This window comes from Anticarsia gemmatalis, chromosome 10 (genome assembly GCF_050436995.1).
Source record: "Anticarsia gemmatalis isolate Benzon Research Colony breed Stoneville strain chromosome 10, ilAntGemm2 primary, whole genome shotgun sequence".
In the NCBI taxonomy this organism is placed as follows: domain Eukaryota; kingdom Metazoa; phylum Arthropoda; class Insecta; order Lepidoptera; family Erebidae; genus Anticarsia; species Anticarsia gemmatalis.
In genome coordinates this window covers 9,813,456-9,835,336 of record NC_134754.1, presented here as the reverse complement: position 1 = coordinate 9,835,336, position 21,881 = coordinate 9,813,456, and the positions used below count along the sequence as shown (strand labels likewise).

At 33.7% G+C, this 21,881-nt stretch overlaps 4 protein-coding genes across 11 annotated transcripts; 3 read left to right on the top strand and 1 right to left on the bottom strand.

Annotated features, from left to right (window-relative positions):
• Positions 1–1,509: 1,509 nt before the first annotated feature.
• Positions 1,510–11,357, top strand: Son (Son RNA binding protein). 7 transcript variants are annotated; one of them, XM_076118966.1, is made up of 14 exons: positions 1,510–2,475; positions 2,762–2,866; positions 3,273–3,485; positions 3,826–3,989; positions 4,162–4,337; positions 4,658–4,804; positions 5,192–5,292; positions 6,244–6,302; positions 6,379–6,452; positions 6,752–6,835; positions 7,073–7,183; positions 9,428–9,595; positions 9,912–10,085; positions 11,145–11,357. In XM_076118966.1, exons 1-14 carry the CDS (start codon positions 1,622–1,624, stop codon positions 11,253–11,255), a joined length of 2,541 nt encoding a protein of 846 aa, XP_075975081.1. In that variant the 5' UTR covers positions 1,510–1,621; the 3' UTR covers positions 11,256–11,357. The 7 variants fall into 7 exon arrangements, with proteins under 7 accessions (XP_075975081.1, XP_075975080.1, XP_075975078.1 ...); XM_076118965.1 differs by having other exon boundaries at positions 9,912–10,097; XM_076118963.1 differs by having other exon boundaries at positions 9,428–9,622.
• A 762-nt stretch (positions 11,358–12,119) lies between these two features.
• Positions 12,120–13,991, bottom strand: IscU (Iron-sulfur cluster assembly enzyme). The gene is made up of 3 exons (XM_076119427.1): positions 13,791–13,991; positions 12,961–13,264; positions 12,120–12,527 (listed from the first exon to the last, which is right to left on the bottom strand). Exons 1-3 carry the CDS (start codon positions 13,881–13,883, stop codon positions 12,454–12,456), a joined length of 471 nt encoding a protein of 156 aa, XP_075975542.1. The 5' UTR covers positions 13,884–13,991; the 3' UTR covers positions 12,120–12,453.
• A 586-nt stretch (positions 13,992–14,577) lies between these two features.
• LOC142975934 (uncharacterized) lies at positions 14,578–19,934 on the top strand. Of its 2 annotated transcripts, none has more exons than XM_076119097.1 (4): positions 14,578–14,718; positions 14,892–15,094; positions 15,174–15,337; positions 19,327–19,934. In XM_076119097.1, exons 1-4 carry the CDS (start codon positions 14,630–14,632, stop codon positions 19,468–19,470), a joined length of 600 nt encoding a protein of 199 aa, XP_075975212.1. In that variant the 5' UTR covers positions 14,578–14,629; the 3' UTR covers positions 19,471–19,934. The 2 variants fall into 2 exon arrangements, with proteins under 2 accessions (XP_075975212.1, XP_075975211.1); XM_076119096.1 differs by having other exon boundaries at positions 19,315–19,934.
• Positions 19,935–20,089: 155 nt separating this feature from the next.
• Positions 20,090–21,642, top strand: LOC142976221 (uncharacterized). The gene is made up of 3 exons (XM_076119501.1): positions 20,090–20,462; positions 21,111–21,271; positions 21,362–21,642. The coding sequence occupies exons 1-3, from the start codon at positions 20,243–20,245 to the stop codon at positions 21,512–21,514; spliced, it is 534 nt and encodes a 177-aa protein (XP_075975616.1). The 5' UTR covers positions 20,090–20,242; the 3' UTR covers positions 21,515–21,642.
• The last annotated feature ends 239 nt before the right edge of the window (positions 21,643–21,881 follow it).

The following is a 21,881-nucleotide window of genomic DNA, read 5'->3' as shown; positions in this document are numbered from 1 at the left end:
GTCTATGGCTTATATTTTTTGACAGCTAAAGAAAAAGAAAATCTCATTAGACGTAACTGTTAGTCTGACGTCTACGCATCCTCTAATTTACTGTTGTTTTGGATTGTGGTTTTGACAGCATCTGAGCAATTTAGCGAACTATCGGGGCTTCTTAAAATGGACATAACTTTTACCTCCCAACTTTTAAAAATATAATAATTTTAAAATAAGCTTGTCTATCATATTAGCTACCAATTTAAACAAAAAGTAAACCTAAACATGACATTTTATAAGCTGTACGAATTCTTCATATAAACCTGCCGTTCGCCTTTAAATGATTACACGTCGATATTACTTCTCTGCGCTGTTATAATTGTTTAAATGTTTAAATTGATATTTATACCCAAAAAAATGCTTCAAAGTCTACCGTCCTTGAATGCCTTAATATCGACCCTCAAAACTTTGGATTTAAAGTGGGATTTATTTTCTAATGAGTTGTTTGAAGTGTTTATCTCTTTAGGTGTATATTAATTAATAAAGATACAATATTGTTAATTGAAGAAACGTTTTTAAATCTAAAAAATATGTTTAAATCATGGAAACAGTAATTTTTTTGTATAAACGGGGTGAATAGAATCGTTTGAAGGGTGAATAGAACTACAGTATGGGGTAAATGGAAACATAGCAGGGTTCAATAGAAACGCGTAAGGGGTGAATAGAAACGCGTGAGGGGTCAATAGAGATTAATAAATAGGGTTGTCAAAAACTGTAAACAAAATTAACATAAACAATGAAGATTAATAGTCATTAATTTTCTGAACTTCACAATTATCATTGTATCAAAGTTATAACGGCAAACTACTGCATATAGTATGAAATTAGTTAGGTTATCTTGCTTTATTTTTTGAGTTAAAGTAATTATCAACGGTTATTTAAATTTTTAAACACACAACCTCCCTTTTCAGTATGTTGGATAAGTCGTCTTTGACAGCCCTAACAGTTTTTCCATTCACCCCTTTGGTCGTTTCGATTTACCCCTATCGCTGGGTGAATAGAAAATGACCATTTTTTTAAGGAAATATCGTAAAATTATGCATATTTTTGGACAAATATGGTTTTAGCTCTTCCTTCATGGCGCCGGACATGATACAAAAGAACCCGACAATAAAAATAACAAGTTATTCGCAACAATTTTTTAGGACAAAGTTGAAAATCGTTTCTATTCACCCCGTTTTACAGTATACTAACCATAAAAAGGAAGGAATGAATCTTGTTGGGTGAGTGATTTAAAAAAAACCCGGCTGTACTCAATTAAGCCACGAGTACCACTTTAAAGAGAGCAATAATCTACTAGTTTATTCAAATCTAGATAAAATAATAACATAATTAATATCTTGACACGATTTAATGTAAAGCTTTATAAAAGTTCTTAAAAATTACACACGATATAATAAAGACAAAAAATACCGCAACATAGAGCCGTAGAATGGATTTAAAAAAAAAATAGCATGCACTTGATCTGTCATTTAAATGTCAAACAGATTCACAACATGGCGATAAACGTTTTGCTATTGTGATTTGTGCGTGTAAATTTTGTTAATGGTGATTAGATTTCAATTCAATTGTACTCGTAGTTATAAACATGACCAGTATGAGCTTAATTGATAAAATTGAGCAACTCATTAAACGGGAGAAGACCACACCTGAACGGAAAAAAGATGATTCGAAAAAGTCATCAAGTGAAATTCTGTCCGAACTATTTAGTGCTTTTAACGCGGATCCGCCAAAGATCGATGAAGTTCCTATAAAGAAGTCCAAAAAAAGTAAAAAGAAGCACAAGAAGGAAAAGAAGAAACGTAGTCGAAGTGCAAGTAGCAGCAGCGGAAGCGGCGATGATGGCGAATATTCACACAAACGTAAAAAACGTAAAAAGAGTAAAAGTAAAAAACGATCTAGGGAGAGCCGGTCTCCGTCGTACCCGTATCCCTTGACGCCCGTTAGAGTAAAACCAGATCCCGATGTAAAAATAAAACAGGAATCTGAAATTAAGTCTGAAGATGTCAAGACCATTGACATTAAAAAAGAAAAAGATAGGGATGCAAAGAGGCTAGTTACGTTCAAACAAGAAGACTATGCGATATCAGTAGACTCGCAATCTCCCCCTCTTCCACTGCCTCAATCGGATCTATCACCGAAGGATTACCAAATCGAGTCAGAATTGAGATCCATACTAGAAAATAAAAAAGCTGACTCGAATACAGATAATGATAAGTCTAAAGGTAAAATTCAAATTAAGAACTTGAAGTTTAGTACTGTGTTTGAGGAGACTGTTAAACAAGCTGAGGAGGAGGCTAGAAAAAGGGCGGAGAAATATGAAGAAGGTGAATACACAGATACTTCAAGTAGCACTGAAAAAGAGGTTGTGCCTAACTTGCAGTTCCCTAAAAGCTCTGATCCTGGAGGTATACTTAAGAAACAGGCAGAGGAAGAAAAAATGTGAGTATTATTCAAACTTGAATTAGTAATATAGAATGTGGATTTATGCAACCCCAATAATTTTAATTGGGACTTTGCCCATATTGTACTAGTTATGGTCTGTGTCATGGAAGCGAGCCCTTTGTCATATAAGCCTTTTGAAGGTTTTCTGTATCTACTAAAAATAAAATATGTAATATAGTTATGGTAATAAGTCTGTAAGGTTTTTCACAGGTATTGGTTCAATATGAGAAACATGTCAAGATACACTGGAATTTGTTATGATATTGTACTGATTATTTTACAGTGATTTATCCAAAATGGAAGAAGAGAAGATTGCTGCAAAGAAGAGTAAGCAGTCAAGCAATACAACTAAGTCATCACATGAAGACAGCAGTCGATCTCGGAAAAGGTAACTTAACCAATTCACCAAAATGTATTTACGTAACAGTTATTATCTGTCACAGTCCACATTGTTTTCTTTCTCCTACCTAATGGTCATTTGTAATGTTAGGTAATTAAAAATGAATTAAGTTGTTCACTTATCAGTAGAGAGGTTAAGGAATTACTCATTCTTATGTATCTACGAAGTAAGTTTGGTATAAAAGCTATAGTAAGCAATTAGAAAGATTTAAAATAATAGCCAGTTTTATTAGTTGAGGAGAGGCTAATTTTATATTTGCAAATTACAGTGTATGTAACACAACTTCCTAAAACGTCAATACGTTTTTCTGTTACTTGACTTTATGCATTCAAGATTAAAATGTTCTATGCTAATAAATATATTGAATTCTTTATAATAACATCAATTTCTACAGGTCAAGAAGTAAATCAAGAAGATCTACATCAGCATCAAGAAAGCGTCGTCACCGCTCCACTTCTAAGTCAAGACTCAGCAGCCGTCACAGGTCGACCTCGAGGTCACGGCGGAGGTCATCAAGGTCAAGGTCGAGACGAAGATCTAGTAGGTCACGATCACGCCACAGGATCAGCAGACGCTCACCACCTAGACATAGAGGCAGAAGATCAAGGTATGTCAACATAAGTCTTTAAATATCTAGTTAATTCCAATCCTTTAGGGTACCCAAGTCTGGTTTTGTCTTGTTGTTAGGTGAAAGCCACTTCTCATGAAGTCACTGATGATATGTTGTACTTATTATAACAAAGTTGAATGTCGTCGAATCTCTAGGTTTTCTGTTTTTTTTTTCTAATGTTTACTGGACTTAAGGTCATTTTATGATTCATTGTGTCTTTATATTTTTGTTACTTAGTATACCTCATAATAATATAAAATTTAACTTCTAAATAAGTTTTCCACAGGTTATTTGTGACAGATTATTTTAAACATCACATTTATTTTCTCTTTTATAGATCGCCAAGTGGAGTAAAACTGGCAGATAGTGAAAAGAAGCGCTTACTAGAAGTAGCTCGTCGTAATGCGATCAACATGCTCAAAAACGGCGCAGTGCCGGCCGGCGCCGCCGCACTACCGCCTCATACTAGAAACCAAGTCATGGCTGCTATACAATCCGGAGGTAAAAACTAACTAACTAGTCGAGTCTGTAAAGAGACTAAAAAAGTCCTGTTCCTTAATTCTTTTTTTTTCACCTGTGCCTTGAACTAGTGTCTTATTAAATGTAACTGTTTTACTGCTTGTTTAATGACCTCAATTATAATACACTATCTATTAACTCTTCAAATTTACAGGAAAGTCAGTAGATGAGTTGACAGACTTCTGCAAACATTTATCAAAGAAAGAAGCGCTTGGCGAACTATCGTCTGTCTCATCTAACGACGATGATATGAGTGAGAACGAAGATACCCTCGCGTTCCACCACCCGTTCCTTGTCAAAGAAAAAGCGCCTATTGTTATGAATATAAGGGTGAGTTTTGCTATATAAAATTTAGAACATACTTTAGATGTCTTTGTGGTTATGCTAGGTTTCTAAATGTTGTTTCATAATTTTTGGTCATTAATTAATCTTAGCTCTGCACTAAGTACAGTTCCTAAGGATGATTCATGGAAATGTCTTGGAAAAACGAATGTTAAAAGTTTCACAACTGAGACCTATAAGCCACCATGTGATGATGTCAGAGTAAGCTGAATAAAATATTTCAACACTACAATAATATTCTTTAAAGGTTTATTGCCTAAACCAATAATTACTAGTTCTATAATGCATTTTGTTTTACAATTTTCCAGGGAGGTGCTCCACTGCCCATCAAAGCCAATCCATTGCCAATAGCCAACAAAGAAGAACTACGTCTTCAATTCCCTGTATCATCCGGTTCACAGCATCGAGAGAAAGCATCCGAGTGGGTGCCTGTCTCACCACCCAAGAAAGATATGGTAAATTGCATAAAAACTTTATCAATCATATTTTTTTATTTGTCTCTTCTCACACAGGCATAAAGAAGGATCGTTGGCATTTGAGCGTGTGTGTAAAGACCACATTTCGCTTATCGCCCTGAACAGTACCCCTGGACGAGAATAAGAAGATATAGTGACTAACTACTCTCGTACAGATTTAATATAAGAGAAGGTTTACATTTGGCGTCATTTAAAGAAATACGTATAATGTGAATAAATTTGGATTATTGTGTTTATTGGATCATTATAATGGGTAATGTGGTAATGATAATGATGAATGATAGCGCATATGTCACAATCGATAGCGCATATGTCAACAATGTAGATTTTTTTACACTAATTCATTGAATGTTTTTTTTATTACAGCAAATCGCGAAACTAAGTTCTTCCTCTTCATCATCTAGCAGTAAATCTAAGCCTCTAGCTATAGCCGCACCACCTGTTACCACAAGCACAGAAATTGCCAAGTAAGTATTTTCATCCTTTAATCAATTATATAAAGTATCTGCATAATAATGTATTATTTGTTGTTCCAGCCGCCTAGGAACAAACGATAATCAGAAACTGACGTTAAATATAAATAAATTACAATTTATACCAACGTTTGAAGAACTATGTCGTTGTTGTGACAAAAAGATCGCGCATTGCCTAAATATTAAAGCTAAAATCGTGAAATAGATTTCATGAACATTTTAAAATGATTTGCAAATCACACTAAAAATGTAGCTATAAAAATAGGTACTTATTTTTCATGCAGTGTAAAGTATTATGTATGACAAGATGTATGGATGTGAATGAGGCAATCAGTTTGTATGAATAATACCAAATAGCGTTCTCTGGTCTCTGCCTACCCCTATGGGAAGTATTATGTATGCATGGATGTAAAACATCAATTGTGTGTTGAGTGTGAAATATTTGTTCCGAGCCTGATTGTAACTTTATCTATATAATAAGTATGTATATAAAAGTACATAGGTATGATTATCAGATGGTTACTATAGTACAAGCTGTACTTAGTTTGGAATTAGATGACTGTGTGAGTGGTCCAATGGAATGTATTTATTATTATTAATTATAAATGTTATTTAATAAACGTTATTATATGTCAAATCTTTACCAAAAATCGTATTAATATATGCATAATATCATTGTTATTGTTTAAAAGTTGTATAGTATAATTGAAAACGAGAAACATATCACCTTAAAGATAACAAGAGGAAGCTTCGCGTGAGATCATCAGCCCTGCATTTGCGAAATGACGGTAGCTTAAGTAATAATGTGTATTACTATGTGTTAAACCTGTATAAAAAGATTATATGGAATAAATTATATTTTAAATCAAAATGGACGTTGATTTACTACACATAAGACAATATTAAAAACTGAATTATAATGAAATCTTTACGTTTCTTTTTCAGAATAACTGAGAAAGCTATAAGCCCGCCTCCGTATTTGAAAAGTTTTACTTCTGGAACGCGTGAGTATACAAATTCTATCCTAACCGATAATAAGTCGTTTATAATATGAAATTAACATAATAATAATGTTTTTAGAACTGGCCTCTGTTCCCGCGCTGCCGGCGCCAGGCCCGCAGGCTTATCCACCAGGCGTTGATATGAAGAAAATGGTAAGTTAGTCTAATCATGAAACAACATAAAACAGCTGGGAGTGTGAATCATTTTAAGGAAAAAATCTAATTCAATGCAAACATTTACAAAGAAAATGCAATGTAAAAATATTTATTCTCCTTATTTTTATGCTTTTTTGAGATTGAAACCAGATCGACACTAGACTGGAAAGGTATTTTATTTTTTACAATTTTGATTACGAGCAACGACATTCTGGTCCGGATGCCCGCACGTATTTTATCTTCTCTTTGCGAGATTAATAAAATATGTTATTAATTATTATTATTTTATATAACAGCAGGACGTAGCGTCGATCGTGTCGCAGAAGCTGTCGCTGATTCGCAAGGAACAGGAGGAGACTGAAATGTGTAGTACCCATGGGGTAAGTAACATACTTTTTTGAGCTTTTCTGGTGTTTACGTTATCGAACAAACTTAGTCACAAGTACAACTAGCGCCATCTGTATTAAACCTTTTTAAATTTATTTTTTAAATCAATTACATATTCAACTAGTAATACACGATACCAAGGACTAAATATCAAATTCAGTTTTCTAAAATATTTGTATTAGATGGAATTAATTTGGTTTTTTGTATTAATCCTAACTTTTTTCACACAGTTTGGCTGGACAGCGAAAGATTCAACGCTAGGACAGTTCACAGGCACAACGGGAGCTCAAATACTAACACCGAGGGAATTAGCAAGCGGTACACAAGCATGGGCCAAAAAGGTACTCATTCACATCCACAAACATACATACAAACATCATATCTAACAAGATATGACATGTTACAATTCTTTTATTATTACTGGCAAGAAATAATTGAACAAATGACCAGTGGTTATGAAAGAATTCGCTTGAAAAAGCAAATGTGTAAAACATTAAAGTATAAAACGAAACCTGTATTGGCTCAACTGTGGTATTGCGTATTTTTTCTCTTAACATATTTTTTGTACTACTATCATATTGTGCTTGTTCTGTTACAAGTATCAAGTATAATTGATCCTTGTAAACGACTATGTTTTGATACTTTTTCTTCTTGTATTCATATTTCAAATGGGTCTGTATATCTCTTAAACTATTAACTCCTATACAACTTTAATATTTACTACATTTCATTCTAAAAATACAATATTAAAACTTCATTTTTCGTATACTAATATTTATGTACCTATCGCACAAGTAATTTCAATATCACACTTCTATAGTCAAATACTAATAAATTAAATAAAAATAATGTTTCATAGTGTTTTTTATCAATACATTGTACCAATACGAATACATACAGGGAATGAGAAGGTTTCGTTCAATACTTTAATCGTGTGGCAATAACTTTTCTTTCAGCCGGTTGCGTCACAGCGGGCGGGCCGTGCGTACACTGCGCCCGCGCAAGTGCCGGTCAGAACTTATAATACACATTGTATTAAACTTTCTGACCTTTTCTATATTACTGTGATGGTTGCAATAACATCAACTATGTATATATTTTTATGTCGCTTAAGTACAATGTATTTTATTTAGACAAAGATGTTTCGAGTCTCGCTGTAGTTCGAATTCAAGTTACAAAGATAGTTTTCGCTCCTACTTACAGTGGTCGTTTATGTATTAAAGTTATGTAGTAGATTCCTGGTAAAGTAATTTCAATGTGACGTGTAGTATCTCAGCTAATATAGTAATATGTATATGATGTAGTTTAAAAATAACACGTAGTCTTTGTTAAACCGACTTATACATAACATTTAATCTGTAGTTAAATATTGCTACTATTTTTTAAAGATATCTAACTTTCTATCTATGAGGCACAGTCTAGTATGACCTTATATATTTTCATATAAAACTACATATTTTATTATTTACTTTCCTTAAATATTTAAATGAGCATTTTATTCACGACATAGATTTGCTATATTCGACGTATAATATAATATTTCTATTTCATATAAGCTTGCTAAAATATCTATATTATGTCTTTGCGTAGCATATTCTATTGAAATATCCAAATGTTGCTGCAACCATCACAATGAACGGCATATTCCTTGTGTAAAGAGGGAACTTTACAGTTCGCTAGTTACACGGCACTAATCTTCCGGCAAAACGTGGTGATTCCCATGCCATGACGTCATCACGTCTCTTGGCATGACAATCACCATACTCGTGATTGCATACAAATATTCAGTTTTCCCCTTGGTTGTGACTGACTTTTTTAGTTTGTTATATTTTTTTTGTTCTACCATTTCGTTGTAGTTTTCGAAATTTGTATATTCTACAAACCAGGCGCTCCAATTTGGTCGTACAAATGGCATAAAATAACCAAATTGCAGTGATATTATAAAGTGTTACTTTTTTTTATCTTATTTTTTGTATCTATAATTTGTATCAAAAAATATTTATACTTCCTATCTATTTATAAACTAAAACGGGAAAAGGTAGTCAGTCTCCAAAATGTTTGGGCCAGACGATTCTTTGAGCTATCTCCGATGATTTGTTTACCGCGTTACTGATGGCTCAGAGAGAAGTATGGCTGAAATGGGGAATTCATGAATATTTGTTGCAGCTTTTAAGTGATAAGGAGATGCGTGCACTACGGTATCATCACGGTCCACGATGATAGGTGCTAAGCTAACCAATGTGTCAGAGGTAAGTATGACGTTGGGGAAAGGTCTACAGTGACATTTGTCAAAAGGATTTTCATATATTTTCTGTTTGTTCGTTTTAAGGGCAACAAATCAAATGAAGATTTTTTTTTATCACACTGAATGTTTGTAGATTTATTTTTTATATGTATCTGTGTTGTATCACAATTTTGTATGTGTTACCGCCGCTGATTTCCAGTCCAGAATGAACTACCTAATGTAATAGTGGTTTTTGTCAGACATCCAGAAATGTTCCAGACATCTAACTTAGAAATATGTTTTCAAGTACCGTTATTCTGCTTGTGTCGGTGTACTCTCTAATCTGTGGATGTGTGTGTAGGATCAACTCGTACGTGCCGCGCCCGTAGAAGGCGGGATGGGCATGCACTTACTCCAGAAAATGGGCTGGACTCCTGGCCAAGGATTGGGTAAGGAAGGCACCGGGACACTCCAGCCATTACTCTTGGAAGTGAAACTGGACACTAGAGGTCTACAGGCCAAAGAAGAGGTCAGTAGCAGTAGACGCAATAGAGGTGTAAGTAAACTGCCATCATATTATTTTATATTGTTTGCAATTGGAGCTAAGATCATTTTTATAATTTAAATTCATTCCAACAGCCTTAGTCATTTTCTTAGAATTAGCATTCTTAAACTTATGGAACTAGCCGTTGCCTAGTAAAGTAGTAATCACGTAGATTTGTAAATACGTTTTAGAGTCATTTCAAACTAGAATCATTAATCATATCATGATCATTAGCTCATCACTAAAGTAAATTACATATTCAAAACATTTTCTATGGTGTTTCAAATATATATTTTCTTAGATGAAACCCCAGCGGCCTGGAGGGAGAGCCCGAGGACCTGCACCACTAGTCGCCGGTGGCAAACACCCTGTATCATTACTAGGAGAATATTGTTCTAAACAGAAGCTAGGTCCACCGGAATACAACCTATGTTTTGAATGCGGACCAGATCATAAGAAGAATTTTCTATTCAAGGTCTGTTGCAAGGTGATATTATATCTTTTATTTTTTTACTTGAATAATGGCTTTATCATGAATTGTTTTGTTTAATGAGTTATCGCCGTAATATGGTTTGGTTCGGTAAAATTTAACATAAATTAATAAAGCAGATAATGTTTATAGTTTTATGATAGGTTTATTTAATGAGAGAAGTTAAATCAAATATTTTTATATGTATTAGTTTAGTATGTATTATATTTCTTAGTGTAGAAAATTATCTGCTGCGGTTTTACTGTGTGTTATGAATAAGTATAAGTACTGAATAATTCGACGACAATTTCCTTTATAAACATCTATTATTTATAAATTGACAGTACAAATTGGTCAATTGAGCAAATAAATCTGGTTAACTATGCTAACTTGCTTGTATTGAATGCATAGCAGAGTTGTAAAGAGGAAACCACTAGGGTCGATACGTTTAAATAATATAGTACGTATCGCGGTAGAAAGTCGACCTCAATTCAGTAGATAACAAGTTAATTGCTGCTGTGTTCGTTTAGACTATAGACGTAGTATCGATTTTATAATACGCAATATCATTGTTTTACGTCACGACATGCTTTGTAAGTTAAAAATGAGTAACTAAGTATTTCTATTTACGTAGGAAACCTGGCCTGTAGTACCCAAACTTTAGATTTATTCTCAAAAGGGTCAATTAGATACCCAGAGCACCTTACATTATTAGGCATATTTTCAAAACGTATAATTAGTTACGCTGACTGATCCTAGTGCTTGTACGAACAGCCGAGCGTACGCACCCGTATTCGTAGGTGTATGTTCATATTCACTCTTGGCCACTATCAAAATTCATTCATTTCACTATGGCAATGAACGTATCATGTAAACTAAGCTTAATACATAATTATGTAAACATGTAAATGCCCTTTTTTAGACAAACATACTTGCATACAGATAAGTTTTTTGTTTGAGGATGACTAACAGTTGTATGCTTACAGACGCCTCTGGATTTGGAAGATGGTAAATTAACTTTGTCCTAAAGAAAGTCTCTTATCAATATTTTTGTATACTTGCCAGGTAAAAGTAGCAGGCACAGAATACCAGCCAGCCGTGGCCAGCGCGAATAAGAAACAAGCGAAAGCCGACGCAGCCCAACTGGCCTTACAGAAACTCGGCATAGTGACGTAATAGAAACATGTGTATCAACTTGTATACGAATATTTATATGTTTATTGTACGATTGGTACATCTGTTGTAATACGTTTGCTAGAATATAATGTGAATAATGAATCGGCAGTTTTATTGTGTACCTAATAAATTATCCCAAGTGTTATAATTTCATGCTTCAATGCGTTAACAATGAACTACTATAGTTCCAACCAATTAGTAGAGATCCTTATGCACGATTTTGAGATTACTAGCTGACCCGCGCAACTTCGCTTTGCGTCCAATAAGAGAGAATTTTTTCCTCGTTTTTGTAACATTAATTACTGGTACTCTGCTCCTTTTGGTCGTAGCGTGATGATATATAGCCTATGTCCTTTCTCGGGTATCAAAATATCTCCATACCAAATTTCATGCGAATTGGTTCAGTAGTTTAGGCGTGATTGAGTAGCAGACAGACAGACTGAGTTACTTTCGCAATCATAATATCATTCAGTATGGATTAGTTTTGATGTTCCCAAAAGTGATGAAAAAACAGTTGTTTGTTCAATTTCACCTCTGTAACCCGAATGTTGCATTTAAGGCTCTACAAAGTATTGGACCATCTAACCGCGTAATAGTAGAAGGAAATTATTTCTACTGCGGAAATTGATTTTACTTGCATGACTGGCAAGTTTTCCTGCATTGTTATGTCCATGAGTCATCAAGACAATCCATGTTATGCCATGGGAACAAAGCCAAGTGTTCCACATAAATATAACTTAATGCAATTATTTATTGCACATTATTGCGCAATATTATATGCGGAAATGCAGAAGGAAAAATTATATTTTAATAGGTGACTAAAATTATTTCATCTAATTACAATAGTCTAATAAAAGTCAGAAATACTACATAGTACATTTATTTGATTTTATCAACTAATTTTAACATTACTACAACTATTTCAAACATTAATATTCTACTTACAAATTTCAATGAGAATAATATTCAGATAAACTTCGAAATCGGAATAAATAACACAAAAAACATTACATTGGTATAGGTACTTTAACAATTTGAAGTGCATAATTTGAAACTATGATTGTTATACATTGAAAGTTTCTACGACAGCCTCATAGTACCTACAATTACATCTAATAATGTATAGATACTCGTCATGTTCCTTACATCCTCTTACTAAAATCACAGATCTGTTCCCAACACATTCCTTTGCATCGATTTACTTCTTCTCAACGGACTGCTGCTTAATCCTGTAGTCTGACAAAGCAGCTTTGATAGCATCTTCAGCAAGCACTGAAATAATAATGACTATTTAAGTACTAAGATAACATTTTATCATCAACGTAAACAATAAACACTTATCATGTTTATCGCTAATATCAATTTCATGATCACAAAGATAAATGTCGTTGTTATGTGAATGAATACTTGATTGCTACACGGTACCTCAAAGAAAGTACTTTTATAAAATACCATTGTCACAAAGAAACATCGTATTCATAGGCAAAAATCAATGGCCAACATTGAATGAATTAAGCTGTTTCCACTTAACCTGAGAGTCAAACAACTATCATAAAAATTGCAATGATAACTGCTAATTACTTATGCCTATTCAAATATGAATTGTTATCTCTCTTACTAATTAGGTAATAAAAGATTTCCCAAAGTATTTATTTACATAACTCACAAGATAAAATAATACAGTTTACAAGATTTTTAAACTTACTAGAGCAATGCAGCTTGACCGGTGGCAAGGACAACTCCTTAGCAATGTCTGTGTTCTTTAGTTTCAGAGCTTCGTCAACCGTCTTTCCCTTCACCCATTCTGTGGCCAGTGAGCTGGAGGCAATAGCTGAACCACAACCAAAGGTCTTGAACTTGGCGTCAATGATTTTGCCATTCTCATCAACTTTGATCTGCAGCTTCATGACGTCACCACAGGCTGGAGCACCGACAAGACCAGTGCCAACGCTCTTGTCCTTCTTGTCAAGAGAACCCACATTGCGAGGGTTCTCATAGTGATCAATTACCTGTATAGCGGAACACATAGATTGAGATTACTTGAATTATGATAAAAATTTTAAAATAAACAAAAGCAGTTTTTAAGCTGTCATTATCTGATTGGTGCATTGTGCAATATTCGCAGGGGTGATGATAAAAACTGATAAAGGACCTAATCTAAAAATAATGAGAAAACCCAGGGAGTGAGCTAATATTAGGGTAGGTCAGAAATTTACATGCTAAAATTTTTACTACTTCTTTAGTTAAAAATCGAGCTACATATTAAAATATGATCATTGAAATCTATTTTACTTTATCAGTAATCATAAATATAAACCGTAATGTCAACCTATCGGGTGCAATTTCGAATAGGAACACAAAATATTTAGAAGATTCAAACTAATAGTATTAGATCTCTTTCTAATTAGAAAAAAAAACTTCTGTATATATTTTGGCTATATAGTGTTATCGTATTTCATTACCGGTCGAGGTTTTCCATGAAATTACGTAGTGCATACAAAATCGATAATCCTTGACATTGCATAAAATACTCACGTTGGCATGGTAAGATGCAGTCTGGACAAGATTTGGACTGCTGAAGCTTTTCAGGCAAACGCACCGGCGTATACTCGTTACCAAAAACGCCATCGTAATCTGATTATTTGTGCACAAAATAATATTTCGTCACGTGTATCGGCGTAATACGCTTGTTTTGAGCGAAGAAATTGGAATGAAGGAAACGTCAAGATAATGCAACAAGCTGACAGTTGTCTGACAGATAAATTCTGTAAGTCTCTGTGGGATATACAATCGAAAACCAGTATCAACAGAGGATAGAAAACAAAGGTGAGATAAGCAATAACTGCAAGAATGGTGATTGAATAAATATGAAAATAAAATTTGATCTTAAAATATTAGAGTTTTGTTTAAAAGTGGTAGTTATGTGCTAATATAACTGTACCAATTATTCTTAATTGTTGATATTGAAATAAAATAAAAATATAATATAAAAGGAAATATTATTATATAATGTAAATAATTAATAAACATAAATGTCTAAATATCCTAAAGTTGACGATGAAGTTTTATCAGCATAATTGATTTAATGTGCTGAACGAACTTTATTTGACAGATCCGATCGGAGTGGTATTAAAATATCAAGTTTAAAAAATTGATATAATTTTCAAAATATTAATAGGTTAGTGGACGTTTTCTGTTTATTCATGATATAAATTTTCGAAAAAAGTCGATTTTTCAGGCGTTTTTTTTACTTTTAGAAGTATTTACGGTTGTGCGCTACCGAATATCAAGTTACAACGTCATAGTGCGGTGTTATATGAATATGGTTTTCGAACGTAAGTATAGTTTTAAATACGACCTACTTCGTGCTTACAATGACAATCGGTTTTCGAGCGATTTCTAAACTTGTGGCGCCCATAGTTGGGAACGTAGTTTGTTTATCTCGAGCTCAATTAAGTGCGGTGTAAGTTAAAAACAATAAAAAAATAATATTAACTGTATATAAATATATCGTGTGTTATGCAATAGTTTATCTTCTTGTGACCGGCATCCCTGCATTTTGTGTACATCTCTAATCTGTCAAATCTGCGAATTGGAAGATTCTTGAATAATTATTTGATTTATCGTAATTTTCAGCAAAATGAGTGTTAACCCAGACTACAAAACTGCCACATCAATTCACGAATTCACCGTGAACAACATCAAAGGAGAAGAAGTGCAATTAGATGCGTATAAAGGGCATGTCTGCATCATTGTAAATGTTGCTTCACAGTGCGGACTGACGGCGAACAACTACAAGCAATTGAATGAATTGTATGAGAAGTATGCTGAGGAGAAGGGTAAGTGTCTGCTGAACTATAAAATCTACTTTTTAATTACGTTAAAATCGATAATAGATTGATAATATTCTATTTTTAGGGCTACGTATTCTCGCGTTCCCGTGCAATCAGTTCGCCGGTCAAGAGCCGGGCAATCCTGAGGAGATTGTCTGCTTTGCATCAGAGCGTAAAGTGAAGTTCGATCTGTTTGAGAAAATTGATGTAAACGGCGATAACGCGAGCCCACTGTGGAAGTTCTTGAAGGTATGCTAATTATGTTGTTTTCAGTATTGCATGTTGAAACTTACATACATATGTATGTTGTAGTTATGATGCAATGTTTGTTGTGATGATAACATCTTGTACATTAGCATGGAGGTTTGAAATCTATTACCTATATCTATCAACTTAGCTACTAACCATAACATAATACAGTTTATTTACAGTTCTTTATCCTCTCAAGCGCCCGGCCACCGTGTCACGGTTAAATGTGCTACCCCCGTCAAGCGCCCCGCCACCGTGGTACGGCAAAACGATCTTACATTTAAAAAACGTAGAAACGAAATGCTAAAACTATCTTTATCCCTCTCAAATGTATTTGAAATTGAAGCTGATGAAATGAGACGACGATCTAATGCACACACTTGAATAAGTGGTTGATATAGGCCAGAGAGCACCATAAACAACATCTGACCCAACGACATGATCCTTTATCACCAATATTGTAAACACTTTTTTTAACTAATTTTAAAGATTTGAGTATATTTTACAGTTGGATTTTAATGTCATTATTCATTAACTACACGATAAGACCTTTCGTCATATTATTTTTTTTGCCTAAAAATATTTATTAGACTTTCTTCAAACACATGCCTAAAGCACACAATATTCAGATTAAACCGACTATTGTGCTAGCACTATCAAATATTATTTGTGGTTTATTGTTTTAATCTATAGCAAATTTTATGTAGATTTCAAATATATAAGGTATGACTAGGGTGTTAGTATTAAAATATGACGGAATCGGCGCTTAAACGCCGACCACCAATTCAATTTTGCGCGCCATTTTGGGCCTGGGCGCTTAACGGTATATTTGAATTTTGACGTGGGGCGCTCGAGAGGTTATATAACAAACAATTGTTTATTGAATACTGTTAAGTATGTGCATTTTTATTATGTACATTTACTATTGTATTCTTTTCAATGCTAATTTAATTTTACAACCTATTTAGATTACCAATATGCATATTTCTTAACTTTTGCTCCATTTATAAAGAAACTTTTTTTTTACTTTTCTTCCACCGTCTCCAAAGACCCAGGTATGAGGTGTACCGCCTGAATTGGAATATTTATGGTTTCCACTAAACATTTTTTATTCATCAACAAGCAGCATACATTTACTCAAACTTTGTATTTTAAATGCATTCAGTTTTGTATGAACATTATCATATTATGCTAAATGTGTTCCAAAGGTGAACTCCCAACAATTTTCCTTGTAACTTTAAAAACATATTTAGTTATATAGTCATGACTAGTATCTAATACCAAAAATTGATCACTGATATCTCTAAGTATTTTATCTGACCCTTATCTGATACCATTATCAGAGAGTCTTTGGAACATTGGCAAATGTTATTTATGATTCATTGACTAACATAACAATACTCACACACCTATCAGATGTCCCTGAAATCTGGAATAAAATTTATATTTTGCTAAATGTTCCATGGACAAGACCTCTTTGCTTTTTGTAGAGGCTTGATGGCAAAAAAAAATAAACCCCTGGACTTATTTGTGCCAGATATCATAGATTTGTATCTGACCAACCTATCAACATGGTATGTGAATACTAGGGGCAAAGTTCACAAACTTGGCAAATCATGATTACAAATGACTTATATTTTTGAATATGATTCACTCAGTTGTTTTTTCTGTTGGTTATTGGACTTTTGAACTTTGGTTTGCAATGTCCTTCTTTACTACTTTTATTAATTGTTGTCATAAATGTATATTATGGTTGGTTAATTATCCCACTGCTCATTATAAGGTCTCAGATTAGATTTTCAGGGAAAAGTAGTGTTGGTTGTTTCTTATATATATTAGAACATTTTTCAATAGTAGCTTGGAGTTTGATAGAGTGCTTAGTAAATGGCAATAGGCTCGCCCCCTGTTACATGGCACTTACATTGTAAATAGTGAGATGGTTCATCATCAGCATCAGGTGCAATGTCTTTTTTTTTTGGTCTGGTTGCTCTTTGTACCTAAGATTTGAATGAAGTCAATTATGTATGACAATTAATTCTTACCTTGACTTGTTGTTTTCAGACATCAAAGTATAAAATCACTCCTTGTCACAATTATTTGTTTCTCATCTAGATTAATAAAGTATGTGTGTGGTAATACACATATGTTTTCAAGTACATAGCCTTGAATTTTCTATATTTAGTGGGGTGGTTTTAAAATCAATATTACTTCAATTATGTTTAATACAGCATAGCCTTTACCAGCCATGACTTTCATAATTCAATTTAATGGGAAACCTATTATTTATGTATGCTGCTATAAAAGTAAATTGTTTTTAAATTGTGATAGGATATAATTGGCCATAGTTAAACGGAAACGATCCAACCCACACAGACGTAGTTTCGAGATATTTAACTTTTAAGTTCAGATCACTTACTTTGGGGACTAACTCAGGACTATAACTTCATGGTGGGTTTGAATTTTACTTGGATTGTTTTCGTGATATTAAAATTTTAACTTCAAGGAGTGTTTTGGTATACATAACTCATTTTACCCATAGTGTGGGTTGGATCCTTTCCGTTTAACTATGGCCAATTGTACTTAATAGTCAGGTAATAGTAGAGCATTTCTGTATGTATGACTATTGGCTAGCTATCGATAAATTTGTACGAAAACCTGATCAGCACCTCTAGTGGGTGCTGCTTGAACTATTTTTGCAATTTACCTACATACTGGATACGATTGTTGGTGTGAATCACCCTACTGGAATAAGGTTTTATTTTATACTTATGCTTATCAGAATTTTTCTTTTATTCTGTACTGAGTAGCAGGACCCCATGATGCAAGGCAGGTCTTCGTCAGAAGCATCTAGAAAGTATTTAAATAGTTCAGCCCAATTTATTTAAATGAAAAGTTTGAATGCTGTTCTCCCTCTTTAAACTCTTCTTTGTAAAGGCCAGTGCCAAATTCAATGCTTTGGCCATTACAAAGAGTTATTATCTAAATCATATTAAATATCGTCCCAGTAAATTATTTTTGTTGAGAAAGGTTAAAAATATCGTATTTTAACCTCTAGATTAAAACTCAGATTAATGCAATATCTCTTATTTTTCAAAAACACATTTCTCTTTACTCTTCGAGATAAACGTGACATCAGTCTGTGCAACTGTATTTTTAATATTTTTATTGCATGATTGCTGATAAACAATATTGAATTATTATTTAAGTATTTATTTATTGTCTTTCTATTGTATGGATAGCTAGTAGCCACTGACACAATTGTTTTTATACTGAACTAGCTGACCCGCGCAACTTCGCTTGCGTCACCTAAGAGAATGGGTCAAAATTTTCCCCGTTTTTGTAACATTTTTCGTTGCTACTCCGCTCCTAATGACCGTAGCGTGATGTTATATAGCTTATAGCCTTCCTCGATAAATGGGCTATCTAACACTGAAATAATTTTTCAAATCGGACCAGTAGTTCCTGAGATTAGCGCGTTCAAACAAACAAACAAACTCTTTAGCTTTATTATATTAGTATAGATTAACTAAAGAATAATATTTTAAGCATGCTTTTCAGATTAAGCATGAAGTTTCCTACTGCTATCATTTTTATTTTGCCAGATATATGTTAATAAATTTTATTATTTATTGAAGTAGAACTATTTCACAAAAAATCCGAACAAGCTTAGTTTTTAGTCCCATGATAAAGTATGCCGCTTTTAAAAGTCTTTCTGAGTAGCAGCTTTCATGACAATATACATGTTAAATGTCTGTGTACCTCACTAGAACTCAGTTGCTGTCACATTACCTTCATCTTGCACCTAGTTACACCCTTAGTTTTAGAAGTAGCTCAAGATTCTTTCAGGGAAATAAGAAGGGCACCAACAACATGCTAAAGACTTATAGTAAAAGAAAATAGTCAGTTGCACAGATATTTTTGACGAAATATAACAGTGTAGTATTTTACTTAGGTATTACAAATAACTTTATTATTAGCATCATTTACAGCACAAGCAAGGAGGCACTCTGGGCAGCTTCATCAAGTGGAACTTCACCAAGTTCATTGTCGACAAGGATGGAGTGCCAGTGGAGCGTCATGGGCCTAATGTAGACCCGGTAGACCTGGTCAAGTCGCTTGAAAAATACTGGTGATTCATATAATAGAAAACACACAACTGCGGGCTAGTTTCACTGCTTATGAATAAGTTTTAGATAACCTAAGGTACCAGCAAATGTATGAAAACAACAGTGAATATGTCATCCTAAGCTATGTGTTACTTATTCCGAAGTGGGGAAACAGGCTTATGCATTTTATTTTCGGATATAGTTAAGGGATCTTAGTCATTATAGCAAGTACATCTGTACACGCATTTGCAATAACTGTTAGAAATTATTTATAATATCAAAGTACATTTACTATTTTTCAATACTGCTTACACAACTTTCTCTTGTTATTATCATCATTGTTTCACTTGGCAATGACGAAAGACTAAAGCTAAGGAACTCTCATTAAATTATTAGAGAATTATAAACGCACTGTGTGATATAATCGTAGTATGTAAGGTTTATTGGTTTAAATGTTGTGATAAAAATATATCTGCAATTACTTTTGAAAACTTGGTTTTATTTTAGCCTAAATTATGGACCTATTATGTAACGAGGTTCTACATAAAATGTAAACATCTTCCACCAAAGAGGTAGAATTTTTACTGAGCCTTCCAAAATGACAATCTGTGGTGACTTAACAACGAAAAATGTCAACCTAGACAAGACTGACGCAGTTATTATTGAGCATGAAACGCAGGTCCTTCTTCCTTTAATTTTTTTCGCAAAACGGGTTTTAAATCCGTTATTGTTCACTCGTCGTATTCGACAAGCAAAGGTAAATGGTCGATAAAACGATGTAGTGACAATACAGATAGCAATGATTGAGAATTTGTACAAATTCTTAAACAATCCTGATTATGACAAAGCATATTCCATCCATGAGTTCAGAGTAAAGGACTTAAAAGGCAATCATATCAAATTAGATGTATACAAAAATCACGTTTGTATTATTGTGAATACGGCCTCGAAGTCCTGCTTTATGAAAGATCATTTTCGGCAATTTAATGAATTAATGGAGAAATATGGCGAAACTGAAGGTAAGATTGGTTTATACGACTTACTTGTGAATAATATTCGAACCAAATTAGGTACCTATCTGGTAAACATGGTCTCGCTAAATATGGGAGAGAACCAGCTACTCATAGTGGATTGCGTCCTAAAAGTTTAATATCATAAAGAATTACCTTATCTTGTGGAACTGCTATATAATACTTGATAACTTTTTAATGGGTACTTATCTCAAATAAGGATCTAAGCCATGATCTAGTGTGCAAAAATGCTAGCTTTCGCCGTAGCCGCGTGGTTACGGTGACGGTAGCCGGTTCGATTTCCACCCACACAATACTAATATTTGTTTCGGTTTCGTTGTAATTTGAATAGGTACCTACCTACCTCTAAATCCCGCAGTTTTTATGGATAATAATGACACATGTAATAATATCTATGTATGTTGCCTAGCTAGCTAGAAGACCTGCCAGGTAAATGGCAGGGCGCCAGTACCATGTCGAGCATGAACAAGAAAATCATTTATTATTGTGTTGTATCTAGTTCCAATCTGATCCCTTGGGAGAGCATATCGCTTTAAGATCGCACTTCTACATAAAACTACTCTGGCGACCCTCTCAAAATGAACATCACTATAAAATTTGTGTACAAACCTAATTCAACTAATCTTTTAATTAAAGGATTAAGAATTTTGGGCTTTCCGTGCAACCAATTTGGGGGCGAACCATGCTCTTCAAAAGAAATAGCCAAACACGCCAAAGAACATGAAGCTAAATTCGATATTTATGCGAAAATAAACGTGAATTGTAATCATGCAAGCCCTCTGTACAAATTTATGAAGGTTTGTCCAAAATTTAATTAAAGTAGATACCAAGTTATTACCTCCGAACTTATAATAAAATCGCAAGTCTGATATGATCATCTGTTACAGAAATATTTGCGAGATTCACGATCGGAAGGCGTAATAAAATCTAATTTCACAAAATTCATTGTCAACAAAGAAGGGATCCCAGTAGAACGACTAGGACCTGAAATATTCCCAGTAGAAATGGAAAATATGATCAAATATTATTTCAATAATTAGATTAATTACCCGTTTCATTGAAATCTAGCCTTGGACATCACATACAATAGTAGACATATAAGTAAACCTTTTTTTTTTTCAAAATAAATAATGGTAAAAAACACTGTTTCATTTTAAGATAGGTACCTACCTACTTCACGAAATACCTACTGCTCTGCGATTTCTAGATTAGGTTGCTAGTCTCAAACAAATCACTTTCACAGCAAATTAGATTCAAGTAACAACAGTTACCTAAATTTAACTATGTAGGTACTGTATAGATGTGGGGAAAAGTAAATTAATAGTCTCGGGTTCGATTCCCGGACTGGGCTACCTATTAGGGTATAATAGTTATATGGGAACTAATATTGTGTATGGCGAAACGTAG

What these genes read in the sequence shown, in the direction of transcription:
- LOC142976221 (XM_076119501.1), top strand. Translation starts at nt 20,243, where the DNA reads ATGATTGAGAATTTGTACAAATTCTTAAACAATCCTGATTATGACAAA. An exon ending in GAAATATGGCGAAACTGAAG is followed by an intron (nt 20,463 to 21,110) that starts GTAAGATTGGTT and finishes TTTTAATTAAAG; the next exon opens with GATTAAGAATTTTGGGCTTT. An exon ending in CTCTGTACAAATTTATGAAG is followed by an intron (nt 21,272 to 21,361) that starts GTTTGTCCAAAA and finishes CATCTGTTACAG; the next exon opens with AAATATTTGCGAGATTCACG.
- Son (XM_076118962.1), top strand. Translation starts at nt 1,622, where the DNA reads ATGACCAGTATGAGCTTAATTGATAAAATTGAGCAACTCATTAAACGG. An exon ending in AGCAGTCGATCTCGGAAAAG is followed by an intron (nt 2,867 to 3,272) that starts GTAACTTAACCA and finishes CAATTTCTACAG; the next exon opens with GTCAAGAAGTAAATCAAGAA. An exon ending in AAATGTGTAGTACCCATGGG is followed by an intron (nt 6,836 to 7,072) that starts GTAAGTAACATA and finishes TTTTTCACACAG; the next exon opens with TTTGGCTGGACAGCGAAAGA.
- LOC142975934 (XM_076119096.1), top strand. Translation starts at nt 14,630, where the DNA reads ATGACAATCGGTTTTCGAGCGATTTCTAAACTTGTGGCGCCCATAGTT. An exon ending in CGAGCTCAATTAAGTGCGGT is followed by an intron (nt 14,719 to 14,891) that starts GTAAGTTAAAAA and finishes CGTAATTTTCAG; the next exon opens with CAAAATGAGTGTTAACCCAG. An exon ending in CACTGTGGAAGTTCTTGAAG is followed by an intron (nt 15,338 to 19,314) that starts GTATGCTAATTA and finishes CTTTATTATTAG; the next exon opens with CATCATTTACAGCACAAGCA.
- IscU (XM_076119427.1), bottom strand. Translation starts at nt 13,883, where the DNA reads ATGGCGTTTTTGGTAACGAGTATACGCCGGTGCGTTTGCCTGAAAAGC. An exon ending in CTGCATCTTACCATGCCAAC is followed by an intron (nt 13,265 to 13,790) that starts GTGAGTATTTTA and finishes TCCGCTATACAG; the next exon opens with GTAATTGATCACTATGAGAA. An exon ending in GGTCAAGCTGCATTGCTCTA is followed by an intron (nt 12,528 to 12,960) that starts GTAAGTTTAAAA and finishes TTATTATTTCAG; the next exon opens with TGCTTGCTGAAGATGCTATC.